The following is a 27,084-nucleotide window of genomic DNA, read 5'->3' as shown; positions in this document are numbered from 1 at the left end:
GCTTCCGCCCTCCTGGTGATTCTGGCTGCTGGAATCATCCTTCCTAAAACCCTGCCTTCGCCTAGCCTAATCTCCTCTCTTGGTCCCAACCTGCAGCTGGGCAGGGAGTGCTGGGTCCCGGAAATGCCCTCTGCCTCCCTGGAGCACGTGGCCTGTGATTTTCCTTGAGCACAGCACTTTGTGACTTTGATGTAGACATCAAACACAGCCCCCTTTCCTGTGTTCACATCCAGGAAACAGGTTAGTTTCAGACAAGCCTGCTTGCCACAGCTCAGCAGACACCAGGCCTTCCGGCCAGGCCTGGCCCACCGTGGGCCTCAGAGCTGCCGCTGGGGCGTCCAGGTAAGCGTCTGTCCTTGGGCCTTCTGCTGGTGTCCTGCCACCAGGGCCACCCCAGGGGGTTCTCGGGGTCCTGGCAGAGGGTGAATTCTCCATCCATGAGTGGGAAACCCTGGCGGGGTGTGACGTCCTCCCCACAAGGGTGTGTGAAGAGTGTGAGCGGCAGAGGCGCCCTCTCGGGCTGGGGGTTTGGGTGGCAGGGAAATCCAGACTAGCTTTGTAAGCCTTGATTCTTCACCCAGAACCGCAGTGCATTCTTCACCCAGAACTGCACCCAGACTGCGCTGGGACCAGAGACCCCACAGGTGGCCTGTTTGCCTGGACATCCACCTGTACGTCCCCAGGTAAGTGGTGCCTGGGTGGAGCGTTGCGTGGCTGCTGTCTCCGGGGTGGCCTGTGTCTGGAGGAGGGAGGGGCGGCTGCGGGGAGGACCAGGAGGGCTGCAGGACTGAGCTGGGTGGTGATCAGCTGGAGACAGAGGCAAAGAGGGCTTGTGGCCACGCTGAGGGAAGCAGCTCCCCCTCCAGAGGCTGGGCTGAAGCAGGGCTATTCAGGGGATACGGTGAAACCTGCTTGGTCCCCAGGCTCCTGCTGGGTCCCATCATGCTGCATCCTTGGCTCTCGGAAGCAGAGAAACCTCCAGAGAAGGGGCATGTGCACTCTGGCCCCCAGGCCCTGTAAGATGAGGGGTCACTCAGCAGGGCTGTGAGCTCCATCAGCAGAATGCTGTGGTTCCCGTGAGGAGTCCAGGCAGGCTCGGGCCACTTGTAGGAAGCTCAGGTTAGAGGGAGACCTGGAGAGGGAAGGAGCAAAACACTGAGTTCTGCTCAACTGCTGCGTGTTCTTGGCAAGTGGCTTGGCCTCTCTGATCTGTTTCTGCATCTGTTAAATGCACATGCAGATATGGGCACCTGGCAGGTGCCTGGTTCCTGACTGTTGGCGAGAGGGTGGGAAACGCGTCCCAGGTAGGAAGGATCCCTGGCAGGAAGGAACAGGGGTTCATGAGGTGAGCAGCTCTAGATGATTCCTTGCTCTCGTCCTGGCTAATGCAGCAGGCACACAGCAGGTGCTTAATAATGCCTTGCTGAGGGATCAGGGTCAGGGACTCCTAAGGTGCCACCCAGGAAGGTGCCTCCTGCCGAATCCAGAGCTTCCTTTCCTCTTCTCACCGGCCCTCTAGCCTCAGCCTGCAGCCCTGGCAGGGGCTCCTGGCAGTGTTGGGGGTGTTGATGTGCACACTCTGGAGCCTGGGGCCTGGCTTCACGTTCTGGCTCTGCCACTCACCACTGTGTGCCTGGCCAAGTCACTGCATCTCTCTGTGCACCCCTCACAGGGCTCTCGGGAGGATAAACGGAGTGACTGTATCCACAGTGCCCGGCACATACAGGTGCTATAGTAACGTCTTGCTAGGCCGGGCACGGCGGCTCACGCTTGTAATCCCATCACTTTGGGAGGCCGAGGCAGGTAGATCATGAGGTCAGGAGTTTGAGACCAGCCTGACCAACATGGTGAAACCCTGTCTCTACTAAAAATAAAAAAATTAGCCAGGCATGTTAGCGTGTGCCTGTAATCCCAACTACTCAGGAGGCTAAGGCAGGAGAATCACTTGAACCTGGAAGGCAGAGGTTGCCGTGAGCTGAGATCACGCCACTGCGCTCCAGCCTGCGCCATGGAGTGAGACTATTCTGTAAAAAAAAAAAAAAAAACAACAAGCAACGTCTTGCTAAAACCCTCATTATCCTCACTAGCTCTGGGTGGGCCTCGGTGTCTGACCTCTACAGTTCCAGGATACTCTCTGGGGCTGCAGCACCCAGACCACCCCATGCTAACCGTTCCCTGTCCTACCCCAAAGAACAGGGTCAAGGACGGTGGTTCTCATCAGGGCCAATTTTGCCTCCTGACGTCCCCTTGGGACAGTTGATAGTGCCTGGTGACAGTTTCGGTTGTGACCGGCATCTAGCAGGTCCAGGACAGGAATCCTGTGAACAGCCTACAAGGCCCAGGACAATCCCATGCTGTCCCCTTGTCTCTAGCAGCCTCTGTCCTCCCGGCTCACACCGCCTTTTCCCATCTCCCTTTGACAATCAGAGCCTGAGGCCCAGAGCGGGACCACTCCTTGCTGAGGTCACACAAGCAGTGGAGGGGCATTGTTCAACCAACAGATACTGAGAGAATCTGCTGGGTTTGGGAAACTGGCCCTGACCCTGCACCAGCCTGGCTTTCCAGAGTCTAATAGACATTTGCTGGGGTGGTTGGTGGTGGCTGCTGTCTTGGGCAGATCTGGGTAATCCTGGCAGCCGCTTGCAGGCTGCATGTTCTGAGCATGACATTGACCTCTCCAAGCCTCGGTTTCTTTAACTGAGGAATGGGATAACACATGGAGTTGTGGTGTGTGTGTAGAGTAAATGGCTCACACTCGTGAAGAGCCGGAGCAGTCCCCAGCACAGAGGCTGTTGTGGGTGTCCTTATGCACTTGACAAATATTTGTTGGGAGGAAGCAGGAGCTTCCACAGAAAACAAGACGGAGCCATGGGCCCTGCCTTGGGGGCTCAGCCTGGTCAGGGATGAGGAGCAGAGACACAGGTCATCAGGGCTGTGATGTTGGAGGACGGGTACCCTGGGAGCCGAGGAGAGGTGACTGACCCAGGCTGGGGAGGGGGCGGGGCTCATGGGATGCTTCTGGGAGGATGGGACAAAGGACGAAGCCTGAAGCATGAGGCTCAGAAGAAGGGTGCAGCACTGTTCTGGGCAGGGGAACAGCCTGGGTCCAGGCTCCTCAGGACTGGCCCCTCCTCTCCCACCATAGGTCAGTGGAGGAAGCTCCTAAGGCTACCATTCCCTCCCCCTCTCCTAAGGAAGCCCCTGTGGCCCCTCCGCCCTCCCCAGTTGTCAGGTTTGTGAGCGCTCAGAGGCATCCCCACCCATCCCAGCAGACTGCAGACCTTTGTAGGTACCTGGTATATTGAGCGCCTGCTCTGTGCCTTGCTGGTATAGGTAGGGGAACCAGACAAAGTCTCAACTCCCACAGTGCTTACATTCTGGCAGACACAAAGGTCACCAAGTTGATAGAATATCATCTTTTAGGTGGCAAAGAACAGTAGAGCTGTGTCAGGGCTAGAAAGAGAAGGAGCGGCTATTTTAGAGAGGGAGGTGAGGGAAGGCTTCCTGGAGGAGGTGGCTTAGGCAGGGACCTGAATGAAGTGAAAGGTGTTGGAGGAAGAGTGTCCAGGCAGAGGGAACAGAGTACAAAGATTGCACCATGTCTGATTTGTCCAAGGGACCTGAACCAGTAACATGAGGAGCCCCCTGTGGCTGGAGGGGAGCCAGTGTGGTGTGGGAGGGTGGGGGTGACAGGCATCATGAAGGGCCTTGGGGGCTGCCCTGAGGACTTGCACTTTTATCCAGAGTGAGGTGGGAGCCTAGAGGGCTTCAAGCAGAGAAGAGGAGGATGCGATGGCATGATGGGGGTCCAGCAAGTCTCACCCCAGGAAGTCCCCACAGCCCCAGTGCTGGGCACCTTCTCTGGCCTTGACTCCCAGAGGAGGTCTGGCGAGCTTCACTCGCTGCTCAGGCTGAACCGTGACCATGTGGTGGGTCCATGATTCCACAGTTTGAAAACGATCCTTGCAGTCAGGAGACATATGGAGGAGGAGCCTGTCGCCATGGCTGACTGCTGCTGTGTGGCTCGTGGTGCCACCAAGCTGGCATCTGCTGACAACCGGTGCCTATGCTGCCTCTGTCGGTGGGCACGGATGGCCCAGGCACAGCTTGGGGATTAAGGAGCAGGAAACACGGCTTCAGGGGAACTTAGGGTCTTGCGCAAGGACTGGGGGTTCAGAGAGAGAGAGAGCCAGGAGCCGGAGCGGGAACAGGGTAGAGGAGGGACAGCAGGAGGAGGTGGGGACAGTGAAGGGCCAGGGCCCCATTCCGTCAGTGCCTTGCGTGGGGACGTGTCGAGTCTCTGTCTGGGGGGACATGTGGCGCTTGTGCTGCTCCTGCCTGCTCCCACCAGGTCCAGTGGCTTTGGTGTGATCCCTCTGCTCTGGCAGTGGGCATGTAATGGGGGCTTTTGATAGCCAGAGCCTGTTCCGTGAAACAGTAGACCTTCAAGGCCTTGCTGAATAAGTGTGGGAGTTAAGTGATGCTGAAAGGGGTCTTTCCATGTGGTCTTCTCACAGCCTTTAATGTGCTTTTCACAGCATTTGAGACTGTATTTGACCCCTTGTCTCTTTCTTTCTTTAAAGCATGTTTGGGGAATCTGATCTCTCTGCAACAGCTGTAGTCTAGCCCTGCCTTGCCCCAAAGAGGTCACGTGACTGGTGGGATTTCAGGCAGGTCCTTCTGACAGGCTCCAAGGCTTCCTCCCGATGTCCTCCCAGGGCGGGAGCTGTGAGGGTGGGGCAGGTGCCCGTGGCTGCTCTGGTGTGATCTCGATGCTGTGATCCTGGGGCTGTAAGCTCTGGGAAGGCCAGACTAGGATCTCTGAACTGTGAGCTCAAGAGAAGCTGGCTGGGGTCAGCGCAGGGAGACCGGAGGCCAGGCTTGGGGAATGAACAGACGAAATGGGGAGTGAGGGATGGGGCTCCTAACCCAGGTCCTGCCCTTTGGGGCGGCCCAGGCAAGACAAGGGCCAGGGTGGGTATCATGGTGGGTGTGTCTCCTGGGAGGGCCATGAGTCTGCAGGGATACAACTGAGAATAGAAACATCTGATCTCCTGCCTGGGGTCTGGGGTCACCTGGGCAGCTGCAGATCGGTGCAGCTCACTGAAAGCAGACACTCCGGCTGGCTACTGTGTGGCAAATGGTCCTGCCTCGTGTCCCCAGGATTTTCATCTCTGTCATCTCTGCCCACGTTCTCTGGCTTCCTCAGCATCTCTGGCCATGGGCTCCCTGGGAACTTGGGCCCTATGTTTTACTAGTGAGGACAGTCCAGAAAGTTCCTGGGTGTGGAAGAGGAGCCGCCCGCCACCCAGCCTGCCTGCTGTGGGGCGTGCTTGTGATTACGGTTGTCCTTGTGGGCAGTGGGACAGGGAAGGTGGGACACAGCTGAGACGCACAGGGAGAGAGCCTGCCTCTGGGACCCCCTGGCCTCGGGACATGGCTGGCAGCCCTGTGCTGGGCCCCGAAGGCCAGCCTCCCCGTCTCCTCTTCTGCCCTAACCCGCTTCCAGCTACCAGGCTGCACCTGCGGCCACGCAGGGAGGAGCTTCACAAAGTGTGTTGCCGACAGTTTCCTGCCACAGCTTCCGGCCCCAGAGACCAGCTTTGCTACCCTGCACCCATGGTCCCTGGACAAGCCCCTAGTTTGCTGCCTCATCCCACGTCCTCATGCTCTATGGGAGTGGCTCCATGAGTCTTCAGGGAAGGGCTGGCTGGACTGGGGAAGATGGAGGGGAGAAGGGAGGGTGCACTAGGTACAGGGTGCTGTGTGAATAAAAGTATGAAAGCCCATTTGAAGGAAGGCAAGTAGCACAGCTCAGCCGGGGCAGAGGGCTGGGAGTTTAGATCCAGTGCAGTAAACAGTAGGGTCTTGAGCAAGGAAGGCCTTGGGGAAGAATTGCTGAGGAGAGACTTGCAGACTCTGGAGCTCAGCTCTGCGGAAATAGACTGTGGGGTTTAGCCAGCCACAGGCAGCATGGGAGTGACACCTGGATCTTAGGTTGGTTGTGTGAATGGAAACAGTTGGCGGAGATCAAAGGAGACGATGCCAGCAGCAACTGACCTCAGGCAAGAGCGCTCTGGGCTTGCAGAAAGGGGGGTGTGGCAGCGTGTGTAGCTACAGACAGGATGACCCACGTAAGGGGAGCGCGGTGGGGGAAGGAGAACAAGCAGGATGGTCAGAGGGCGGAGGCAAGCCAGGGAGTTTGTGAAGGACCAGAGAGATCTGTGAGGCTCAAGCAGGAGAAAGGGGTCATCAGTGTTGGCCATTCAGGGGACCTAGCATTGAGGAGGTCACAGAGAGCTTGTCTGGTGCCCACACACTGCCAGGGGTGCTATCAGTGCTGGAGAACAGCCTAGGGGGTGGGCTCAGACCATGAGTCTGGATGAGAGGCTGGGAGTCAGGGACATAGGGCAGGAGTGTAGACAGCCCTTAATCACTTTTCTTATTTTTGTTAGCACTTTCAGTGCCCATTGTGTTTGTATCTTCCAATTCCTTTCCCCCTTAATTAAAAATTTGGGATATAATTTACATACAGTAAACTTTATATATAATTTTAGTGAAAAATTCTGAGATCTGACAAATGCATACAGCCCAGAAACTACCACATCAATCAAGACACAGACTATTCCCCCGAATTCCCTCCTGCCTCTCTGTCGTTGGTCCCTCCCCGAACCCCAGCACCCAGCACCTCTGGTGTGTTTTCCATCCCTGCAGTCATGTTGGAATCATACAGTTTCATGCAGGCCCTTCGGGCCTGGCTTCTTTCGCCCAGCCTGAGGCCTTTGCAGTGCATCTGTAAAACTGCACGTCTCTGTGTTTGGTTCCACTTACTGCCAAGTAGAATTCTGCTGTAGGCACGTCCCACAGTGTATCTTATTCATCTGTTGGGAAACATTTAAGTTATTCCTAATTTTTGGCAATTGTGGCTAGAACTGCTGTAAATGTTCCTGTGTAGGTTTTTGTGAGAATGTAAATTTCCATTTCTTTAGAGTGAATATCTAGCTCCTTCATGACATTTATTTTATTTTATTTTTTGAGATGGAGTTTTGCTCTTGTCACCCAGGCTGGAGTGAAGTGGCGTGATCTCCACTCACTGCAACTTCTGCCTCCCGGATTCAAGTGATTCTCCTGCCTCAGTCTTCTGGGTAGCCGGGACTACAGGCGCCTGCCACCATGCCTGGCTAATTTTTGTGTTTTTCGTAGAGATGGGTTTCACCATGTTGGCCAGGCCGGTCTCAAACCCTTGGCCTCAAATGATCCACCTGCCTTGGCCTCCCAAAGTTCTGGGATTACAAGTGTGAGCCACCTCGCTCGGCCGCTTCGTGACTTTAATAGCACTCTTGTGGAATGGTGACCTGTTTCTCCAGGTGGAGCCACAAATGCAGTCCCTTATGAATCTCTGCAACACTCACCTGTCTGTAACTGTTGGGACATCTAGGACCTCCCTCAAGCTTGGACCTCTCAACATCACTGTCACAATTAATCGGGTTAGAATGCAGATCCTGGCCCCTTGTCCAGCGCCCTGACCCAGACCTCACCTGATTCCCATTCCAGTACCTTCCTCTCAGCTCGGATGCCCATCCCTGGACACCCAGGGCAGAGGGATCCTCTCTCAATTCACAAAAGCGTTCATTTTACCCTGTGGTTTCATTTGTGTAGCTAAGAAGGTACCCACAATGCAAACTTATGCCTGGGTAGCTTTGCTGGGCTGGTCTTAGTAGAGAAATGCCTTGTAACTGCTATGGAGAGGTACTTTTTTTCCCCCAACAGTCTATGAAAAGTTACAAATATACAGAAAATAGAATCAATTGTACACCAATAACTCATCCGCTAGATTCTCCAGTTAAAGATTTGCTATGTTTGCTTTATCACGTACAGTTAATCACCACTATTTGTGGATTTCTTATTTGTGAATTCACCTACTTGTTAACAAATATTTGAAACCCTAAAACGAACATGGCACTTTTGTGATCATTCTCAGACATAGAGTGGCAAAAATGTGAGTCACTCGATACACATGTTCCCGCTGAGGCTGCACAAGGCAAATTCTCTGCCCTCTTTTTTCACCTTTCATGCTGCAGATAAGTGTCTTTTTCATGTTCTATGTGGTGCCACATGTTTTGTTTTTTTTATTTTGGAGTTTTGTGCTTGTTGCCCAGGCTGGAGTGCAGCGGTGCGATCTCGGCTCAGTGCAATCTCCGCCTCTTGGGTTCAAGCTTTTCTCCTGCCTCAGCCTCCCGAGTAGCTGAGACTACAGGTGCACGCCACCATGCCCAGCTAATTTTTTGTATTTTTAGTGGAGATGGGGTTTCATCATGTTGGCCAGGCTGGTCTCAAACTCCTGACTTCAAGTGACCCACTTGCCTCGGCCTCCCAAAGTGCTGGATTAGAGGTGTGAACTGCTGCACCCAGCCTCACATATTTTGAATGTTTGTGTTTTTTGTTGGTGATTTCACTGGTTAATATGGCCCCCAACCATAGTGCTGAAATGCTGTCTAGCATTCCTAAGGGCAAGAAGGCTGTATGTGCCTTATAGAGAAAACATGTCAGATAAGCTTATAGTTATAGTGCTGTTGACTAAGAGTTCAATGCTAATGAATGAATCATGCATATTAAATAAGGTGTCTTTAAACAGAAACTCACAAAGAAAACAAGGCTATGTCTTAATCAGTTCATGAAGATGTAAAAAGAGGCTCTTAGGAACCTAACTCTGTATTTCCCCTAGGAGGGAGAATTCCATATTTGCTAATTCAGTGTTTGCATCGACTTTATAGAACTGTGGAGAAGAACAGGAATCAACTGTGTCTATCCGGCTGTCTATCCTTCCATCCGTCCCTCTCTCTCTGTTCATCCATCAATCAGTGTTATTTTTGGGGTGCTCTCAAAGTCGATTACAGTCCTCAGTTCCCATCACACCTAAACATTTCTGCATGCAGATCATTACCTAGCATTCAATATTTTATGATTCTTTCTTTCTTTTTTTTTTGAGACAGTCTTGCTCTGTCGCCAGGAGCCAGGCTGGAGTGCAGTGGCATGATTTCGGCTCACTGCAACCTCTGCCTCTTGGGTTCAAGTAATTCTCCTGTCTCAGCCTCCCAAGTAGCTGGGGCTACAGGCATGCACCACCACGCCCAGCTAATTTTTGTATTTTTTAGTAGAGACCAGGTTTCACCATGCAGGCCAGGATGGCCTCAATTTCTTGACCTTGTGATCTGCCCACCTCAGCCTCCTGAAGTGCTGGGATTACAGGAGTGAGCCACCTCACCCAGCCCCTTATGATTCCTTTTTATTGAGAGAGGGAAAAATACAATGAAATGAACACATCTTAAGTGTACATTCTCTTAGTTTTGGGGAAATCAGACACCTGTGTAACCCAAGACCTGTCAATATACAGGACATCACCATCCTTCCAGAAAGTTGAGGGCAGATGATTTTAAGTTATTGGCCTTACCAGAATCCATCTGTGTAAATAGCCTTAATTCCTCCTTCCCCCATCATACGTTTTGTTTAATAGCTGTATCAAAATTCCCTTTGAGATTAAACCCTAATGTATTTAATCCCCTAGGGATGCATATTCAAATTAGTATGCTTTGTAGAAACTTGCCAAGGAAGGCTGAGGGCTGGGCAAGGGGGGCCTGCTAAGACAGAGGGTAAAGGGTCAGCAGAACGGACAGGTGAGGCTGAGAGGTAGGGCCCTTGGATGAGCAAAGCTAGATGTGGCCTCAGGGCCTCTGCGCCTGCTGTCCCCTCTGCCTGAGGCCCTGTCCTGAGTGCTTTTTGCTTTTTCAAAAGTTGGCTCCTGCTCCTTCAGGTCTCCACTCACATGCTAGGTCCTTGGAGAAGGTGACCATCCTGGCTAGAGCCGTCTTTTAACGTCACTTCACTCATTTCCTTTATAGTCCTGACCTCAATCTGTAATTATTATTTTTGTTTCTTTCTTAGTTTATCTTAGGGCTCTCCCTCGTTAGAGTGTCATCTTCCAGAGGGCTGGGTGGGACTGCGTCAGCCCCATGCCTCGGTATCCCCAGCACCGGGCCTGAAACACAAGAGTTCAGCACGTGGTTGGGACGTGAAAAGATGAGTCCAGGTGTTGGTGCGTGGGGACCAGTTGGTGTGCCTGGGCATCCACATAAGGTCTCTGGAAAGTCAGATGGGGATTTGGGACTCCTCGCTCCGTCTGTGCCCAGTAGGCTGCGGCTCCTCTCCGGGTTGACTGTGGCACACAGCAGGTTTTGTCCCCTTGGCACACTCAGCCTGTGGCGCTGATGCCCTCCACGCGGCGTCTCTGAGCCCAAGGCACCTGGTTCAGGAAGGGCAGCCAAAAACCTGACGTTCCTCCGACCCCCGGTGAACCCGCAGGTTTGGGGAGGCGCAGGGGCGATGCCAGACCCCGCGGCGCACCTGCCCTTCTTCTACGGCAGCATCTCGCGAGCTGAGGCCGAGGAGCACCTGAAGCTGGCGGGCATGGCGGACGGGCTCTTCCTGCTGCGCCAGTGCCTGCGCTCGCTGGGCGGCTATGTGCTGTCGCTGGTGCACGACGTGCGCTTCCACCATTTCCCCATCGAGCGCCAGCTCAACGGCACCTACGCCATCGCCGGCGGCAAGGCGCACTGCGGCCCGGCTGAGCTCTGCGAGTTCTACTCGCGTGACCCGGACGGGCTGCCCTGCAACCTCCGCAAGCCGTGCAACCGGCCGTCGGGCCTCGAGCCGCAGCTGGGGGTCTTCGACTGCCTGCGCGACGCCATGGTGCGCGACTACGTGCGCCAGACTTGGAAGCTGGAGGTGAGAGCGCGGCCTGGGGTGCGGGATCTGGAGGGGTGCCGCCAAAGAGGGGCAGTCGAGGGTTTTGGGGGATAGGAGTGAGGAAAAGGTCGTCTCCTCCATTCAGTCCCCTTTGGGAGCTGGAGAGGTGGGGCCGGCCCCGGTTGGGGGAGAACCTGACAGGACACCTTGGAGGCAGGGACACCTTGGAGGCAGGGGCTCCGTGGTGGCAGTCGCCTTCCGCTGCCTGAGCGCTGCTGTGGTGCGCAACAATGCCAGATCGGAAGGTGGAGGGGCACACCTGGCCGGGAGAAAGCGAGGCTTGGGCTGGGGATGGGGCGGAGAGGAGGGTGCGCAGGGCTACGGTGAGCCCTTAGGGTAGGGCGGCTGTCGGAGAAGATGGGTTGCAGTCTTCCACAGCCTGCGTGACACCACCATGCGCACCTGCCTGCATCAGGTCTTCAAGCTGGAGTTGCGCTTGGGGCCGGGCTGGAAGGTGGCGGTGGTTCCTCCTTAGCTGGACTGGGGAGGAGACCATGGAGATGGCGCGGAGGCGGCCCTCAACAACCTTCATAACACGCGCTAGGGACGCTTGGGTGGGGTGGGGAGTCCTCTGGGACAGGGCTCCCGGAAGGGGGTTCCTGTGGCGAGCACTTGTCCACAACTACAACCCTCCTCCCCGATTCTTTCCTAGGGCGAGGCCCTGGAGCAGGCCATCATCAGCCAGGCCCCGCAGGTGGAGAAGCTCATTGCTACGACGGCCCATGAGCGGATGCCCTGGTACCACAGCAACCTGACGCGCGAGGAGGCCGAGCGCAAACTTTACTCTGGGACGCAGAACGACGGCAAGTTCCTGTATGTGGGGCCCGGGATTTGGGTGCGGTGAGGACTGTGGCTTGTTGGCCAGGATCCTGGGGACTGGGGCAGGCGTGAGTGTGCAGGTGGGCTGTGAGGGTGTGCCTGTGCTCACGTGTGCAAGTGGGTTGTGCGTTTCTGACGTGCAAAGGGACTTGGACATGGGGAAGCAGTGGCAGTGATTAGGAAATCCTCCAGAGTCGGTCTTGGCCTGGCTTGGAATCCGCCTCCACCCTTCTGCCACCTGCTGGCTGCAGCCCTTGGGCAGGTAGCGGACCTTGTTTGCCTGCCTCAGTTTCCTCTCCTTCAATCAACAAATATTTACTGAATACCTACTGTGTACCAGGCACTGAGGACAGACACAATGCCTGTCCTAGTGGGGCAGGTAGACAAGAAAAGGAATCAATAAAATAGAGACCCTGTCAGATGGTACTAAGTGCCCTGTGTGCTGGTGGGGAAGGGTTGCAATTTTAGATTAGGTGGTCAGAAGAGGCCTTCCTGAGAAGGTGAGTTTTGAGTAAAGGAAAGAAGCTGAGGAGTGAGCTATGCAGCTTTTGGGGGAAGGGTGTTCCTGGAAAATGCTATGGCAAGTGCAAAGATGAGGAGGCAGGAGTTTATTTGGCATGTTCTAGAAACATTGTGGAGGCCGTGTGCCTGGAGCTGAGTAAGTGAGGGGAAGAATGGGAGGAGGTGAGGGCAGGGCAGGGACTTTAGCTTTTTCCCGAAGTGAGGTGGGATCCCTGGGAGAGTGTTGAAGCAGCCCCCTCTAACTGTCCTGTGGTTGACAACAGTACCTCCGCCCAGGGGCCTCTATGAGGAGTACATGATTAATACGTGTGAAGCAGTGAAGCAATAGTACGGTAACTGACATAGGAAAAATGTGGTAAATACTAGCTTTCATATGTGGGTGAATGTGTGTGTCTGAGCCACAGCTGAGGCCGTGTGGCTGTTTGTGAGTTTGTCAATGTGAAAAAATCTCTCAAAAGCTCTTTTTAAAACTCTGGCAAGTGTCTGACAGCCTGGCTAGGGCTGTTGCTTTCTGGTTTGGAAACGGGATCTTTTCTATAACCAATGGGATCCAGATGCAGCTGAGGTCACTTGGGCCTCAAGATACAGATAAATTGGTGCCTGCTTTTCTCCCATGACCTCAGGAAGCCCAGTGTTTTCTCCCAAGAAATCTGTGGGGACAATTCCTGGCCTAAGCCCCTGCTCACCAAATCCCTTGAGTCACCTGCCTCCCCCAGGGCTGTTACCTCTCCTGCGGTCAACCCACTTGGAGGAAATGACCACTTCCCTTGATTTGCCTCACCCATGTGAAGTTTCTGTATATTGCCTGCAGGCCTCTTGCAAGATGCAGCTCCTACCCCAAGATTCTGTTGTGGGCTGATAAAATAACTCTTTTACCCTACCATACAAATTCAGATTTGGTTAGACTATTCATTGGAGTGGAGTTCCCAAAGCTTTTGAGGGAGCTCTTAGATATGTTACAGATAATACTCAGCTGCCAGCACAGCTTCTGAACAGCTTGAGACAGGGCTGTTTTCTCAAAAAGGAAACCTTTGCATTTGTATCAGTTTGCTTTTGCTACATAGCAAACAGCCCGAATACTTACTGGCTCAAAATATCAGTTGATTACTTTTCTGATTCTGCGAGCTAACTAAGCAGTTCTGGTTTGGGTCAGCTGAGCTGGGCCTGAATAGGTTGGGATGGACATGCTCACGTGACTGGCCATTGACTTAGTGTCACCTGGGTGAAGGGGATGAGCTGACCCTGTGCAGTCATCATCTAGCAAGCTGGCTGGGGCTTGTTTGTGTAGTGGTGATGCAGGGTTCCCAAGTACAGTCAGAGAGGAGAGGGCAAGTTCAAGCCTTTGTTTGTGTAATGTCACTAATGTCCTATTGGCCAAAGCAAGTCACATCACCAAAACCAAAGTCACAGTGGGAAAGGGACTCCCTAAGGGAGAGGAATGCAGGCAGCCATTTTTGCAAACAATCGACCGTAGGATTGGACCAAGGGGGTTGTCAGGAAGGAATGGGGATTGTGAACGTGGGTGTTGGGGGCTGTCTTGCTTTCCTTTTGGACTGTCAGCCTGAGGGCAGGGCCTGCCCTGCTGCATGTGGAGGCCCCCGTCTTGCAGTACAAGGTGATGGCTGGTCTAGGTGTTACCCACCTTCCTCCAGATGTTGCATCTCCCCACCCCAGGTGTGACTCTTGCCATGATGCTACTAACATTTGGTCACACGTCTCACGTGTTCATATTCCCCTCGTCCGTGGCACGCTACCCCAGGTTCCTGAGAGTCCGGGGCTCTCCCCAGGCTGGACACACGAAGCAGGCTCTAAGCCCTTCCTACAGATGTAGCTGATTCTTTCCTCCTGTCTCTTTTCTCTCCTTCATAAAAGGTAAATTCATCTGTCTTTGATTTTATAATCTGTGTTTATTCTCTGGTTTCCCCTGCATCCCCAGTGTAGCTCTCCATCTGCACAGTCTTTGCCTCTCTTCTGTCTTAGTTTTCCTTTCTTCTTCTCTCCTTCCCTCCCCGCCCCCATCTCTCTTCCTCATCCTGCACTCACACACACGCACATACAGGTCATGATTCTGCCACTCCAATAGCTTAAACAATTAAAGCCTTCTGAGAGTGGCAGAGGATTCTAGGGGTTGGGAAGGTGACTGGAGGGTTGAGCAGGTGGGATTGGGCCCCCATTCCAGCTTGAATGATGGCAGCAGCTCAGCTCTGATCTGTTTACTATCTTAGGCTTCCATGTACAGTGTTGTATGACAAAGGTTTCACTGCCCAAAGGAAAAGTTCAAACACTTTTTGTGTAACACAGCAGAACTCATGACAGGCTTAGAGTTAACCAGTCTACTGAGATTGGAGGAGTCTCAGGAGAGTCAGGGCCAATAGCTTTAACCAGCTATCTGTGCATTGGATATCAAACTGGCGTGCAGTCTCCCAGGCAAAGAGGACCAGTGTTGATGGTGAGAAGGTGTGGTAGGAAGGAGAGATGCCCAGCATCTGGGCACAGCATAGAGCCTGCAGCTGGCAGTGAGGTCCAGAAATAGCTGGCACAGTGGTATGAGGGACAGCGACTCATTCTGGGTAAATATCAAGAGACAAGAAGCAGCTACAATGAGCCAGGCTCCTGGCAAATTAGGCAAGGCACACTTTGGATAGAACCTGAGAGCTTCTTGTTACATTTCCTGTAGTCTATAACTGCTTTTTCAAGGGTTGGGCTGCAAAACAAAGACACGTGCCACTCAGGCCTAGAGTGAAGACCAGGACCATGCTTACCATTGACCACAGTTCATAGTTGCCAAAGAACAGATGGAATTGTACCCAAGGCTGTGTGCTGCAGATGCTGGCTTTGTTTCTGTGTTATTGGCAGCATTTTATGGAACTGGCTGATTTGACTTGAAAAGAAAGTTGCCCTGGAAAGGGCCTTTAAGAGAGTACATTGTCAACTGTTTCTTTTTTGAGATGGAGTCTTGCACTGTTGCCCAGTCTGGAGTGCTGTGGTGCGATCTTGGCTTACTATAACCTCTGCCTCTTGGGTTCAAGTGATTCTCCTGCCTCAGCCTCCCCACATAGCTGGGACTACAGGTGTACGCCACCATGCCTGGCTAATTTTTCTATTTTTAGTATAGATGGGGTTTTCCCATGTTGGTCAGGCTGGTCTCAAACTCCTGATCTCAGGTGTTCCACCCGCCTCCCTCTCCCAAAGTGCTGGGATTACAGGCATGAGCCATCACGCCCGACCTGTTAAGTGTTTCTAACCTCTCCTGGGCTGTAGACCTCTTTGGAATCCTGCTGACTGCCCCTTTCACAATCCCCCCAAACATATTCACCTAAAAGACTTTGCAGACAGTTATACAAGATCATGGTTGATCCTGAACCTCATTCTTGGAGATTTTTTCAGGTCAAGAACTTATGATTTAGACCAGTTATTTCATTTTATACATAAGGAAACCAAGGCACAGTAAGGATAAGCAGTGTATTCAGCATTCCACAGATAATCTGTGACAGAGCTGGTTGTGTAGTCCTAGGTAGCAATTAACTGTAGAGTCAGAAATGCATTTACATCCTGGCTCCACCTCCCACCTCTTACCAACTCTGCAATTCAGGCAAGATACGTAAGCTTGTGTCTCATTTTCCTCAACTGCAAAATGAAGATAACAATAGTATCTACTCTGTGGGGAGTGCTGTGATTATAGGACAAATATATGAAGAATTTAGAATCAATACTTTAATAATAAATGGTAGCTCTTTTTTTTTTTTTTTTTTTGAGATGGACTTTTACTCTTGTTGCCCAGGCTGGGGTGCAATGGTGCAATCTTGGCTCACTGCAGCCTCTGCCTCCTGGGTTCAAACGATTCTCCTGCCTCAGCCTCCTGAGTAGCTGGGATTACAGGTGCACACCACTATGCCCAGCTAATTTTTGCATTTGTAGTAGAGATGAGTTTTCACCATGTTGGCCAGGCTGATCTTGAGCTCCTGACCTTAGGTGATCCACCCTCCTCAGCCTCCCAAAGTGCTGAGATTACAGGCTTGAGCCACTGCACCCGGCCAAGTAGCTTTTTTTTTTTTTTTTTTTTTTTTTTTTTTTAATAGGCTTGAACCAGAGACAGATGGAGCTCTTATAGGTTCTGTGTATTGTTTTATATACATAGAGTGGAGATACAAATTGATTTTGTAGCCTGTACTTCTTCTGGCTTAAGTGCAAGTTTCAACTGCAAGAACAAAGAACTGCCACCACCTAGTATTTTTTTTTTTGTAAATAAAGTAGAACTTATGGTACTGAAATATATGTGGTGATAACACCAATGTCTTAGCCTGTGGGTTATTATCTGGGAATCTGTGGCTGGTCTTTATGAACTCACATGGCTCTTTCAAAAGAGTGTATCGGTTAGCCTTTGCCATGTAACAGCTTGCTGTATTCACACCCTGAAGCTCAGTGGCTTAAAGCAATGGTCATTTACAGCCAGGTGAGGTGGCTCACGTCTGCAATCTCAGTACTTTGGGCTGCTAAGGCAGGTGGATCACCTAAGGTCAGGAGTTTGAGACCAGCCTGCCCAATATGGTGAAATCCCATCCCTGCTACAAATACAAAAATTAGCCAGGTGTAGTGGCACATGCATGTAATCCCAGCTACTTGGGAGGCTGAGGCAGGAGAATCACTTGAACCCAGGAGGCAGAGGCTGTAGTGAGCTGATCACACCATTACACTCCACCCTGGGCAACAGGAGCAGAACTCTGTCTTAGAACAAACAACAAACAAACAAAAAAACCCAAACCAAACCAAAACCAAAACCAAAAAAACCCAACCAACCAACCAAACAAACCAAAAACAAACAAACAAAACAAACGGGTTATTTATTCACTCTTGTTTTGCTTGGCAGTTTGGGTGGTTTGCTTGGCAATTTGGGCTGAGTTCAGCTGGGTGCCTCTTCTGGATTTTTGAGTTTACTCATGTGGCCACAGTCAGCTGGAAGGTTGGCTGGAGCTGGATGGTCTCTGGGATGGCCTCACTCACATGAGTGGCTATGGCAAGCTGGGGTGCCTTGGTTCTTCTCTATAGGCCTTCTCTAGCAGGCTAGCTTAGACTCATTCCCATGGTGTTTGCAGAGCTGCCAGGAAAAGCAAGAGAGAGCAGGCAGACCTCAATGCTCAACCACTTTTCAAGCTTGTGTCATGTTTGCTGGTGTCCAATTAGCCATAGCAAGGCCTGCTTCAGGAGATAGAGGAGGAGACTCCACCTATTGATGGGAAGAGTTCCCTAATATTGTGGCTGTTTTTTCCCCAATATTCCACATGGAAGTTTAAATAAACAAACACAGAGGAATTTATTAGTTCCAGAAGAAAGAAAGAAAGAGACAGACAGAGGAAGAGAGATAGAGATGAGGGGGAGGTTTGCTGTTTGCTGATGAGTAGCCACTTGGCATCAAGTCTCTGTTGTCAGTTTAAAACTTCAAGTTGTGACCCTTAGGAGGTGTTTTTCACTTCTCACAGTCTCTGGAGACCATCTCCTCCAGGACAGCCTGCCAGCTGCCTCTGACTTCCACAGCTCTGAGACCCCCAGGGCCAGCAGTCCTCCCTCCTCACTGGAAAGCTGCATTTAACAGGGTCTTGTGCCAGTGACTCAAAATAGAAATGTTTTGTGGGAGATGTTGGCTGGAGTCACAGTGATGGCATTGCATCTGCTCTCCCAGCCTAATGTCTCTGTGGGATGTTTGTTTTCTAGTTTGTATGTGGGGGGATTCTCTTCTTTGCCCTTTGGTGAGCCCTCATTGCCCCGTGCCCTGATTTCCTATCTCTCCACATTATCTCCAGACTGTTGTGGGCTAGCCTGGGAACTACTCCACCCTTCACTGCACTGTTCTTTGGGGAACGTGCTGTCCAGGAATGGATGGGATAGTCACAGCTGCACCTCTCTCCCTCACTCAGGGGACATTTCCTAAGGAAGGGCATCATTGCAAGGTGGGCCCACAGCTGCCTTGCTCACTGCCATATCCCTGCACTCAGAACAGTGCCTGGCCTGTGGTCCACAGTCAGTAAAGATTTGTCCAGTTAATGAACATCCACAGGCAGGGCCAAGCCTGGTCTGAGAATTTGCACCTTGGAGGGTGTAGCTCGCAGGCCATTGCAAGGGCTCTTCTGTAGCTTAATGCAATCCTTGAGCTCGGGAGTTGGCTGCCTCTGGCCACCACAGCTTCCATGGGGCCAGCTGCCCTCCCTCCTCACTGGAAAGCTACACTTGACCCTGCAGTAGAGGCTTGTGCTTATGACCCCAAACAAAACTGTTTTGTGCGGGATGATGACTGTCACTGGGGTTTCATGTGAGGGTACTGGTGTCTGACACTAAGTTAGTCTCTATATGTGTGGGGATGTGTGTGTACTCAGGGCTGGAGGGGATGGGGGAACAGGCTCTCACCCCACAAATGCACCATCTTTGAGGGGCTCCATTCCCATCATAGATATGAAAGATTTATATGTTTATTTTGACAAAATTCCAGCAGAAGGCAATCAAGGGTCTTATTCTAGGAAAGGTCTGTCTATTATGGAGCTTGTCAGTCTTGTGATGAGAAAGTGACTTGTTCTGATTTGCACAGGGGTGCCCTGTCACCTGGTCATGGAGCTGTGCCCACCTGTGTGGGTCTGCGTGGAAAAGGCTTTCTCTCCCCAGGAGAATGGTGCTGGTCTACCTGTTGAAGGCTCTGTGTCTGTTGTAGAAGGCCAAATGCCTCCCATGGTTGGCTGATGTGTGGCCGAGTGTACCTCCAATGGCTGAGTGCCTGTGAATGACTATACTGTCTCCCTGTGGATGATAAGTGTCTGGCCATGGATAGTCAAGTGTTCAGCCATGGTGGACCAGGCGTTCCTCAATGGATTGGTGTCCCCTTCCTCCCATGGCTGAGTGTTCACCATGTGTGGTTGGGTATTCCCCATGAATGGGCGTCTCTTGGCTCTTGAAGGACTGTGCATTTTCCTAGGAACACAGCCATGGCCCCTCCACTGCCCTCTGCCCCTTGGACCATTATCAGCAGATCTGGAGGTGAGGGAGCCTGGCCTGGCTTCCCTAGTCCCTGCACTTCTCTGCAAGGCTCCTGGACGTGGAGCCCATGGGGGTGTGTGTGTGGAACCTGAGCACAGCAGGAGGCCCCTGGGTGGCTCTAGGGGTGACATCCCTTCCCTTTCCCCACCAGGCTGAGGCCACGGAAGGAGCAGGGCACGTATGCCCTGTCCCTCATCTATGGGAAGACAGTGTACCACTACCTCATCAACCAGGACAAGGCGGGCAAGTACTGCATTCCCGAGGGCACCAAGTTTGACACGCTCTGGCAGGTAGGTCGCCCATGCAACTTGTTCTGGGAGATGCTGTGCTTGGGTGGGGTGCGGGGCTCTGGGGAGAAGAGGAACCCCTGCTAGCTGCCTGCTCCCTGCAGCTGGTGGAGTATCTGAAGCTGAAGGCAGACGGGCTCATCTACTGCCTGAAGGAGGCCTGCCCCAACAGCAGTGCCAGCAACGCCTCAGGTGCCTGCAGCGGGTGGGTGGGCAGTGGGCGGGGGCAGTAGGAGACCTGGCCCCCGGCCCTCACTGTCCCTTCTGCTTCCCCAGAGGCCGCTGCTCCCACGCTCCCAGCACACCCATCTACGTTCATTCACGTGAGTTGGTGGCACCTGGAGTGTGGTCTTAGGGATGGAGCTGGGGGTGGCTCTGGGGAAGGCTGAGGTGCCTGTGGAGTGGAAGGGGCTCGCTCTCCACTGTCTCTGGGGAATACTCAAGGGATATAGGTCTCATGAGAGGGGCTGGGTATCCCAGCTCAGGCCCTGCTGACCCTGTGACCTTTAGCCTCAGAGACGGATGGACACCCTCAACTCAGATGGATACACCCCTGAACCAGGTGAGCGGGCAAAGTTGGGGACATGGGTTGGGGCTTGTGCCAAGCCGAGAGCAGGGCCCCTGTCACAGGGGCTGTGGGGTTTCACAGGGGACTCCATGGAATGGGCCAGGCTGCAGCAGTTGGCTTGGTTTATCCCTGTGCATACATACCCACACCCATCACGCCTTCCACTGTGTACTGACGTGCAGGGAGCACACCTGGCCCCTCCTGGGGCTACCCAGACACAGGGTAGCGCCTACTATGTGTCACTCACATTCTGAGGTCACTGTGTGTATGAGCCATCGAACCCTCCTGACAGGCCTTATGAAGTGGCCGTGGTGATTACCTCACTTTATAGCTGCAAGAAGGAGGGCTCTGTCTACAGGGAGGTGAGACAGTGCTGGAGGTGAGATGTGAACCCAGGATGGGCTCTGGAGCCCACATTCCTAAAATGCTCTGCTGTGCGTGCTCCTATGTTTCATGGGTGGGTGCAGACCTGGACATGTGTGTTCACAGAGAAGAAGACACACAGTTACATGTGGACCCATATGCTTGCCTTTGGAGGTCTCCACATGTGTGTTGCATACGCAGACAGGGACAGGCCTGGCCATAGGTGTACATGTATGAATGCACACACATGTACACCCCAGCTGGCACAGTAATGGTGCCACGTGGATACCAATGCATACACCCCTAGAGTCCACCCTCATGTGGCTTCCCAGAGCACCCACAGCTGTGCCCAGGACCATATGCCCATGCGTACGTGTCAATGTACAGGAACACGCATGTGCACCCACCTGCCTAGGCATGCTCCGAGGAGGGCACCCTTGTCTGGGGCAGGTGCTTGTGAGGGCTGAGGCTGCCCTGTCCCCCATGCCCCTGCCCCTGACCTGGGACTGCATGGCTCTGTGTGCCCAGCACGCGTAACGTCCCCAGACAAACCGCGGCCGATGCCCATGGACACGAGTGTGTATGAGAGCCCCTACAGTGACCCAGAGGAGCTCAAGGACAAGAAGCTCTTCCTGAAGCGCGAGAACCTCCTCATAGCCGACATTGAACTTGGTTGTGGCAACTTTGGCTCAGTGCGCCAGGGCGTGTATCGCATGCGCAAGTATGGCCACCCTGCCGTGGTGGGGGCACTGCCGCATGGGGGCAGAGGGGTGTGGCTTCACCAGGCTGTGGGGTGGGAGCTGGGACTTCCGTCTCATAGCAGTTTGCTTGGGAAACAGACTCTGCGGCAGAACAGTGCATGCTGGAGGGTTTTCTGAGAGAGCCCGGGACACCTGAGGGGGATGGGATGTGGGCCTGGGCAGGGGGAGATGGCTGAACTACAGTTACCCATCCCAGGGGAGCGACAGTGGGGTCCCCGATCCCTGAGTCCACTAGTCCTTGACAGGCTGCCTCTCGGGAGGGTGTCATTTTGTGTTCTTTTTGGTGATGGGTGGTTCCCGTTGACCGACCTGGCTGTGTCCTCAGCAGACGCTCTGGGCTGCGGGGACACTGAGCACCTTGGTCCCAACGTGGGTGGCAACCAGTGTCCACCGCACAACTCAAGGGAGAAGAGCGATGGGTGGGTGCAGGTGTGGGGTCGAGCAGGGCGTGTGCCCCTCGCCCACACGCCTCCTGTGGCCGGGTTGGGCAGGAAGCAGATCGACGTGGCCATCAAGGTGCTGAAGCAGGGCACGGAGAAGGCAGACACCGAGGAGATGATGCGCGAGGCGCAGATCATGCACCAGCTGGACAACCCCTACATCGTGCGGCTCATCGGCGTCTGCCAGGACGGGGCCCTGATGCTGGTCATGGAGATGGCTGGGGGCGGGCCGCTGCACAAGTTCCTCGTCGGCAAGAAGTGAGCCCTGGGTGGCTCTGGTCATCGGGTGGTTGGGGCCAGGGCTTATCCTGGGCATGGTGGCCACACACCTGCACGCACGCATGTGTGGGGAGCTGGGGCACTTTCACATCTTCGTGGACACACTCGCACCCGGCACGCCCACACCCATACCCACAACTGCAAAGCAGAGCTAACCCTCGGTTCCACCCTTGCACCTCGGCAGTGATAACAGTGCTTACCTCCAGGGCCCCTGCGAGGATCGAATGAGTCGGCACCTATAAAGGCACTGATGGGAAAAGCTTTGTACGCATCAGCGCTGCCCAGACCCCCTGGGCCAAATTCATGGCCCCAGGAAAGGGCCCATCACCAGTTATCTGGAACCTGCACTTTGTTTATGTACTGCATGGTTTTCTATTTTTAGAGGGTTTTTTTTTTTTTTTTTTTTTTTGTAAAAAAAAAAGAAAAACCAGAAACAAAAACAAAGATGTGACAGAGATCACTTTTGGCCTGCGAGGGCTAAAATCCTTACTATCTGGCCCTTTAGTGGAAAGTTCTGCAGTTTCATTCGTGGTCCCTCATCCCCATTCTTTTGCCCTCACAAACACAAGTTCTGCGCTCCCCAAGACACATTTTTGCTGATCTGTGTCCTCCGGCCGGTGCACACACCTTGCCAGTGTGCCCCTGGCTCCCACACTCAGTTATTTGACAGGTGTTTATTGGACAGTTTCTCAGTGACAGGAACTGTTAGTAGCACTTGGGATTCATTAGCAAATAAATGAGGCAGAGATCCCTGCCCTGTATTCTGGTTGAAGGAGAGAGACAATAACAATCCTGATGAAATCTAGAGCCTGTGGGAAGATGGTGCTGTGGACACAGCATGCCGCAGCTCCAGGGGTTGGGAGTGTCGGGCTGCGAGGTGCAGTGGGCAGGGAGGTTTGAACAAACTGAGGGAGGCCACCACGCCCAGATGTGGGGAAGGGCATTCCAGGCAGAGGGCACGCACACACAGAGGCCCTGAGATAGCCCTGTGCAGGGAGGGGATGAGCAGATCGTGCCAAGGCTTTTGGGCTGCCAGGAGGAGGTGGAGTTTTACCCTGAGTTGGATGGGAGCTCGTGGGGGCGGCACTATGAGCAGAGGAGAGGGAGGACCTGACTCAGGGGCAGAGAGGACAAGACAGTGGGAGACAGTGAGGAGGGAGCCCGGGAACTGGGCGGAGCTGACTGTTTCTGTGTGTGTGTGTGTGTGTGTGTGTGTGCGCGCGCGCGCGTGTGTGTGTGTGTGTGTGTGTGTGTGTGGCGGGGGAAGCAGGGGTCCAGGCAAGTGATGCTGTGGCTGCCACCCAGTAGCAGATGCAGAGGTAAGCAGTGGGGTGGGCTCTGGAGAGATTCTGACACCAGAGCTGCCAGGGTTTGCTGACGGATTGGGAGTGAAAGAAAGAGGAGCTGCTGGAGAGGATGGTGGAGGAGCCCCATGTGTGTGCACATGGGGAGAGGGACGTCAGGCCACATCATCTTTGAGACACCTGTGATACCCCAGCATGTGAAGGGTGCAGGCAGAGATCTAGATTTAGGAGTGGCGTATGGGTGATCCCTAAAGCCTCGCACTGGATAGATTGGATGAAGGCAGGGGTTTTGCCAGTTTGTTCACTGCTGTGTCTCCAACCCCATGCCTGGCACACAGCAGGTGCTCAATAATCGTTTTTGAACACGTGGTCACCTGGCTCATGCCCAGCTGGGTCAGAGAAGCATGCTTTGCCTCTGGGAACTTGGGTGGTCTCCTCAGTGAGCCTGCCTTCCCTGCCACCCCAGGGAGGAGGTCCCCGTGAGCAACGTGGCGGAGCTGCTGCACCAGGTGTCCATGGGGATGAAGTACTTGGAGGAGAAGAACTTCGTGCACCGTGACCTGGCGGCCCGCAACGTCCTGCTGGTCAACCGGCACTATGCCAAGATCAGTGACTTTGGCCTCTCCAAAGCACTGGGTGCCGACGACAGCTACTATACTGTGAGCCTCTGCCACTGTGATGCCTGGGTGGATGGGCGGGGTGGGTAGAGGGTCCCCAAGCCCTATTCTGGCAGCATCTCCCCCTCCCCAGGCCCGCTCAGCAGGGAAGTGGCCGCTCAAGTGGTACGCACCGGAGTGCATCAACTTCCGCAAGTTCTCCAGCCGCAGTGATGTCTGGAGCTACGGGGTCACCATGTGGGAGGCTTTGTCCTATGGCCAGAAGCCCTACAAGGCAGGCGCAGGCAGAGGCGGTGGGCGGTGTGGTAGGGAGTGGGAGGAGGAGGACCCTGGTCACTCACATGTGTCTTGGCCCTGGCTTGAGCAGAAGATGAAAGGGCCGGAGGTCATGGCCTTCATCGAGCAGGGCAAGCGGATGGAGTGCCCAGCAGAGTGTCCGCCCGAACTGTACGCACTCATGAGTGACTGCTGGATCTACAAGTGAGTGCGGGAGGGGAGGAGACCCGGCCAGACTGACCCCTGGGAAGCCCTGGTGCCAGATGAGTGCCATAACCTTTCACCCAGTTCATGGACTTTGCAGCTGCCCCCTATCCGCACACCCAGCTCTCCAACACACTACCCCTGTCCTGCTCCAGCATGCCACACCCTGCCACCCTGCCTGTGACCCTGTGCTTGAGCATCTAAAACCTCAGCCATCCTCAACACATGGACCTTGCAACATGCAAACAGATCCATGCTTTGCTACTTAACCTATGACTCAGGGCATGAGATAATTCTCCAGCACCCAGCACTCCACTTCCCACCAGCCAGCACGCAGCACCCAAATACCAGACAGGCTGGCACCGAGGTACCAAATACCCATCTAGTCCAGCCCCCACATCTGCCTGGTTGAAGCTCAACCTTCAAACATCTCAACTCCTAACACTGTCAAATATCCCAACTTCCCATCAGACAACAGGCGACACACCCGGGCAAGCGGACACCCTCCACTGCCCCCGCAACGCATGGCCACTCTAACCCTACCGGCCAGCACTAAAGACGATGACACTGAAGCGCCCAAGCAGTCCAACAGATAGACACCCTCTCTGGCTGGTACACCCCACTGCGACATGTGTTAATTTGACCTCCAGAAGACACCCAGTGCACTACACCCCAGTACCCAAAGAGGCCAGCACCTAGCACCCCAACAAAGTCCATGGATACCCCATGCACAGTACTGTTAATACTGCAGCTCTGCACTGGTCAGACCTACTGGAGTGCTCCAGGCTCCTGCTGATAACCAGACATGCCCTCCCTCCCGTCTAAGCCTGCGCCTAGCATTCCAACACCGTGCTCCCCAGGTGCATGAGCGGAGCTTCAACAGCTTTCCGTATCCCAGGTCCCCATGGTCAATAGCTGCCACTCTGACACCCAGTCCACTCAGTCCCCTGAGTCCTCACTGGTCAATGCCCGGTAGAAGGTCACCCAGCACCCTGTGTGTGGGAGCTCTGCCTCAGGCTGTGCCGCATTGCCCAAAGCTCTCACATCCCAGAGGCCTCTCCACCACCCACTGTCCTGCCACCCAGCAGCCCTGCTGACTTTCTGAGCCCTGAAAGTCCACCTCAGCCATGCACCATGCATTCCTGCCCTCTGGTGAAGCTGGGTCCCAGGGGTGTGGCCAGCAGCCTGGATGTACCCCATCCCTCATAGGTGGGAGGATCGCCCTGACTTCCTGACCGTGGAGCAGCGCATGCGGGCCTGTTACTACAGCCTGGCCAGCAAAGGCGAGGGGTCCCTGGGCTGCACGCAGAAGGCCGAGGCTGCCTGTGCCTGAGCTCCCACTGCCCAGGGCCTGCAGCCTTCCACGCTGGCTCTCCCCCTGCCCTCAGCCCCACCCCAGGCCCTGCAGTCTGGCGGAGCGCGCTTGGTTGTCTCCACACACAGCTGGGCTGTGGTAGGAGGTGTCTCAGCCACACCAGCCTTGCATTCCTTGCCTGGCCCCCTGTCCTCTCTGGCTGGGGAGGAGGGAGGCCTCGAGGGTGGGGCTGTGCAGCCTGTCCCGGGCTGGCCGCTCCCGGAGGGTCCTGAGCTGATGGCGTTGCCTGCGTGGACACCTTGCTCTGGGCCCTGACAGTGGGGACTGGGCGTCCTCAGGTGGTCGGGTGTAGATCACTGGAATAAACTTAGCTTCCTTCTAGTCTGAGCACCCTCATCTTTTCCGGGGTGAGGGGAGGGGCCTTCACAGGTGGGTTATGAGAGGTGCATGGAGGTGAATATCCTTGTGTGGACTGACCTGGAAGTGACCCCTGGGAAGATGGGGCTGGGTCCCACTCTCCACCCTTGGGGAAGCTTCATTGGAGTGAGGGGCTGGGGTGAAGTGGGGAACCTGAGGCCAGGTGGATGTGGGCCCAAGGGCTGCGTGCCCGGCTGCCCTGCCTGTGTGGAGCTGTCTGTGCTCCGTGCCAGGTGCACGTTAGGATCACCTGGAGCGATTTTAACAAGCGCTAAACCTGCCCCCATCCAACTGGGGCCTTCACCACCCCAGGGAAGCCTTGCACATCACGAGATACAGTGTGTTTCATTGGTAGATACACATATTAGCTTCCACATGAACTGTATTACTGAATTTGAAAAATACCAACATGCAAACATTGTTTTTAAATTAATTGTTTATAATGAACGAATTAAAAAATCACATCAGTTAATTTAGTGGTTTCTTAAATCGTGTGGTTTGCAGATAGTGCAGTTTTATAAAAATTCACTTGTGAGTCTCTGAACAATGACTTACATTATTATGTAAAATATGATATCAGACAGTAAATAAGCTGTGACTTTATTTTATGGTCATTATTATTTGCTTCATGTCATCATTAGTGCTGAAAGTAATTTTGTTTTATAAGAAGGAGGGATTAGAAAATGGTCCTTTAGGTGTGAAGTACATTTGGAACCTTGAGGGACACACCAGAGATGTCCGGAGAGGAGCCACCGAGAGAGGGTGCAGTTCTTCAGAGCACCCTCCAGGTGGCGATGTTCCCCAGGCAGAAGCCAGCTCTGGTCAATCCCGCCCTCACCGCCAGCCTCACCTCTGGACTGCTCCTTGCCCGCCTGCAGCACGACCTCGGGTCCTCACCTCCAGGTCCCCAATCATGCCCCCTGCAAGGTGCCTGCAGGATTTTCTTCTGGCGGCTCTGATCAAGCCCCTTCGCCCTCCTCCAGGGTTTCCACCGTCGCGCTGCTTCCTCTCTGGGCCTCCGCATTCACTGCTGCCGCTGCCTGGAAAGCTCCCCATCTCCACTCACTGATGTCCGCTGGGAAAGCTCCC

At 53.9% G+C, this 27,084-nt stretch overlaps 2 protein-coding genes across 3 annotated transcripts in view; both read left to right on the top strand.

Annotated features, from left to right (window-relative positions):
* Positions 1 to 791, top strand: part of CUNH2orf92 (chromosome unknown C2orf92 homolog) — a gene marked incomplete at its 5' end in the record, with an annotated part of 32,901 nt that extends 32,110 nt beyond the window's left edge. Inside the window, 2 exons of the mRNA XM_017524081.2 lie at positions 271 to 342; positions 684 to 791. Of these exons, the coding sequence (XP_017379570.2) occupies positions 271 to 342; positions 684 to 791 (180 nt within the window). The remainder of the gene's footprint in view (positions 1 to 270; positions 343 to 683) is intronic.
* On the top strand, positions 199 to 25,962 carry LOC108301032 (tyrosine-protein kinase ZAP-70). Of its 2 annotated transcripts, none has more exons than XM_037736939.1 (14): positions 199 to 342; positions 582 to 683; positions 10,422 to 10,782; positions 11,456 to 11,616; positions 19,316 to 19,454; positions 19,556 to 19,643; positions 19,728 to 19,774; positions 19,962 to 20,013; positions 20,911 to 21,103; positions 21,635 to 21,841; positions 23,633 to 23,825; positions 23,917 to 24,057; positions 24,151 to 24,263; positions 25,473 to 25,962. In XM_037736939.1, exons 3-14 carry the CDS (start codon positions 10,465 to 10,467, stop codon positions 25,594 to 25,596), a joined length of 1,776 nt encoding a protein of 591 aa, XP_037592867.1. In that variant the 5' UTR covers positions 199 to 342; positions 582 to 683; positions 10,422 to 10,464; the 3' UTR covers positions 25,597 to 25,962. The 2 variants fall into 2 exon arrangements, with proteins under 2 accessions (XP_037592867.1, XP_017379566.1); XM_017524077.2 differs by having other exon boundaries at positions 10,360 to 10,782.
* Positions 25,963 to 27,084: the final 1,122 nt, after the last annotated feature.

The sequence above is a fragment of the Cebus imitator genome, unplaced genomic scaffold (genome assembly GCF_001604975.1).
Source record: "Cebus imitator isolate Cc_AM_T3 unplaced genomic scaffold, Cebus_imitator-1.0 Scaffold31, whole genome shotgun sequence".
NCBI classification, from domain to species: domain Eukaryota; kingdom Metazoa; phylum Chordata; class Mammalia; order Primates; family Cebidae; genus Cebus; species Cebus imitator.
Note: the sequence above shows the minus strand (reverse complement) of the source record. Positions and strands in the feature narration are given on the sequence as shown.

Coding starts and splice junctions, on each gene's coding strand:
- LOC108301032 (XM_017524077.2), top strand. CDS start 10,381: ATGCCAGACCCCGCGGCGCACCTGCCCTTCTTCTACGGCAGCATCTCG. Junction 19,644..19,727: donor CAGTGCCAGCAACGCCTCAG/GTGCCTGCAGCG, acceptor CTGCTTCCCCAG/AGGCCGCTGCTCCCACGCTC. Junction 21,104..21,634: donor GGCGTGTATCGCATGCGCAA/GTATGGCCACCC, acceptor CGGGTTGGGCAG/GAAGCAGATCGACGTGGCCA.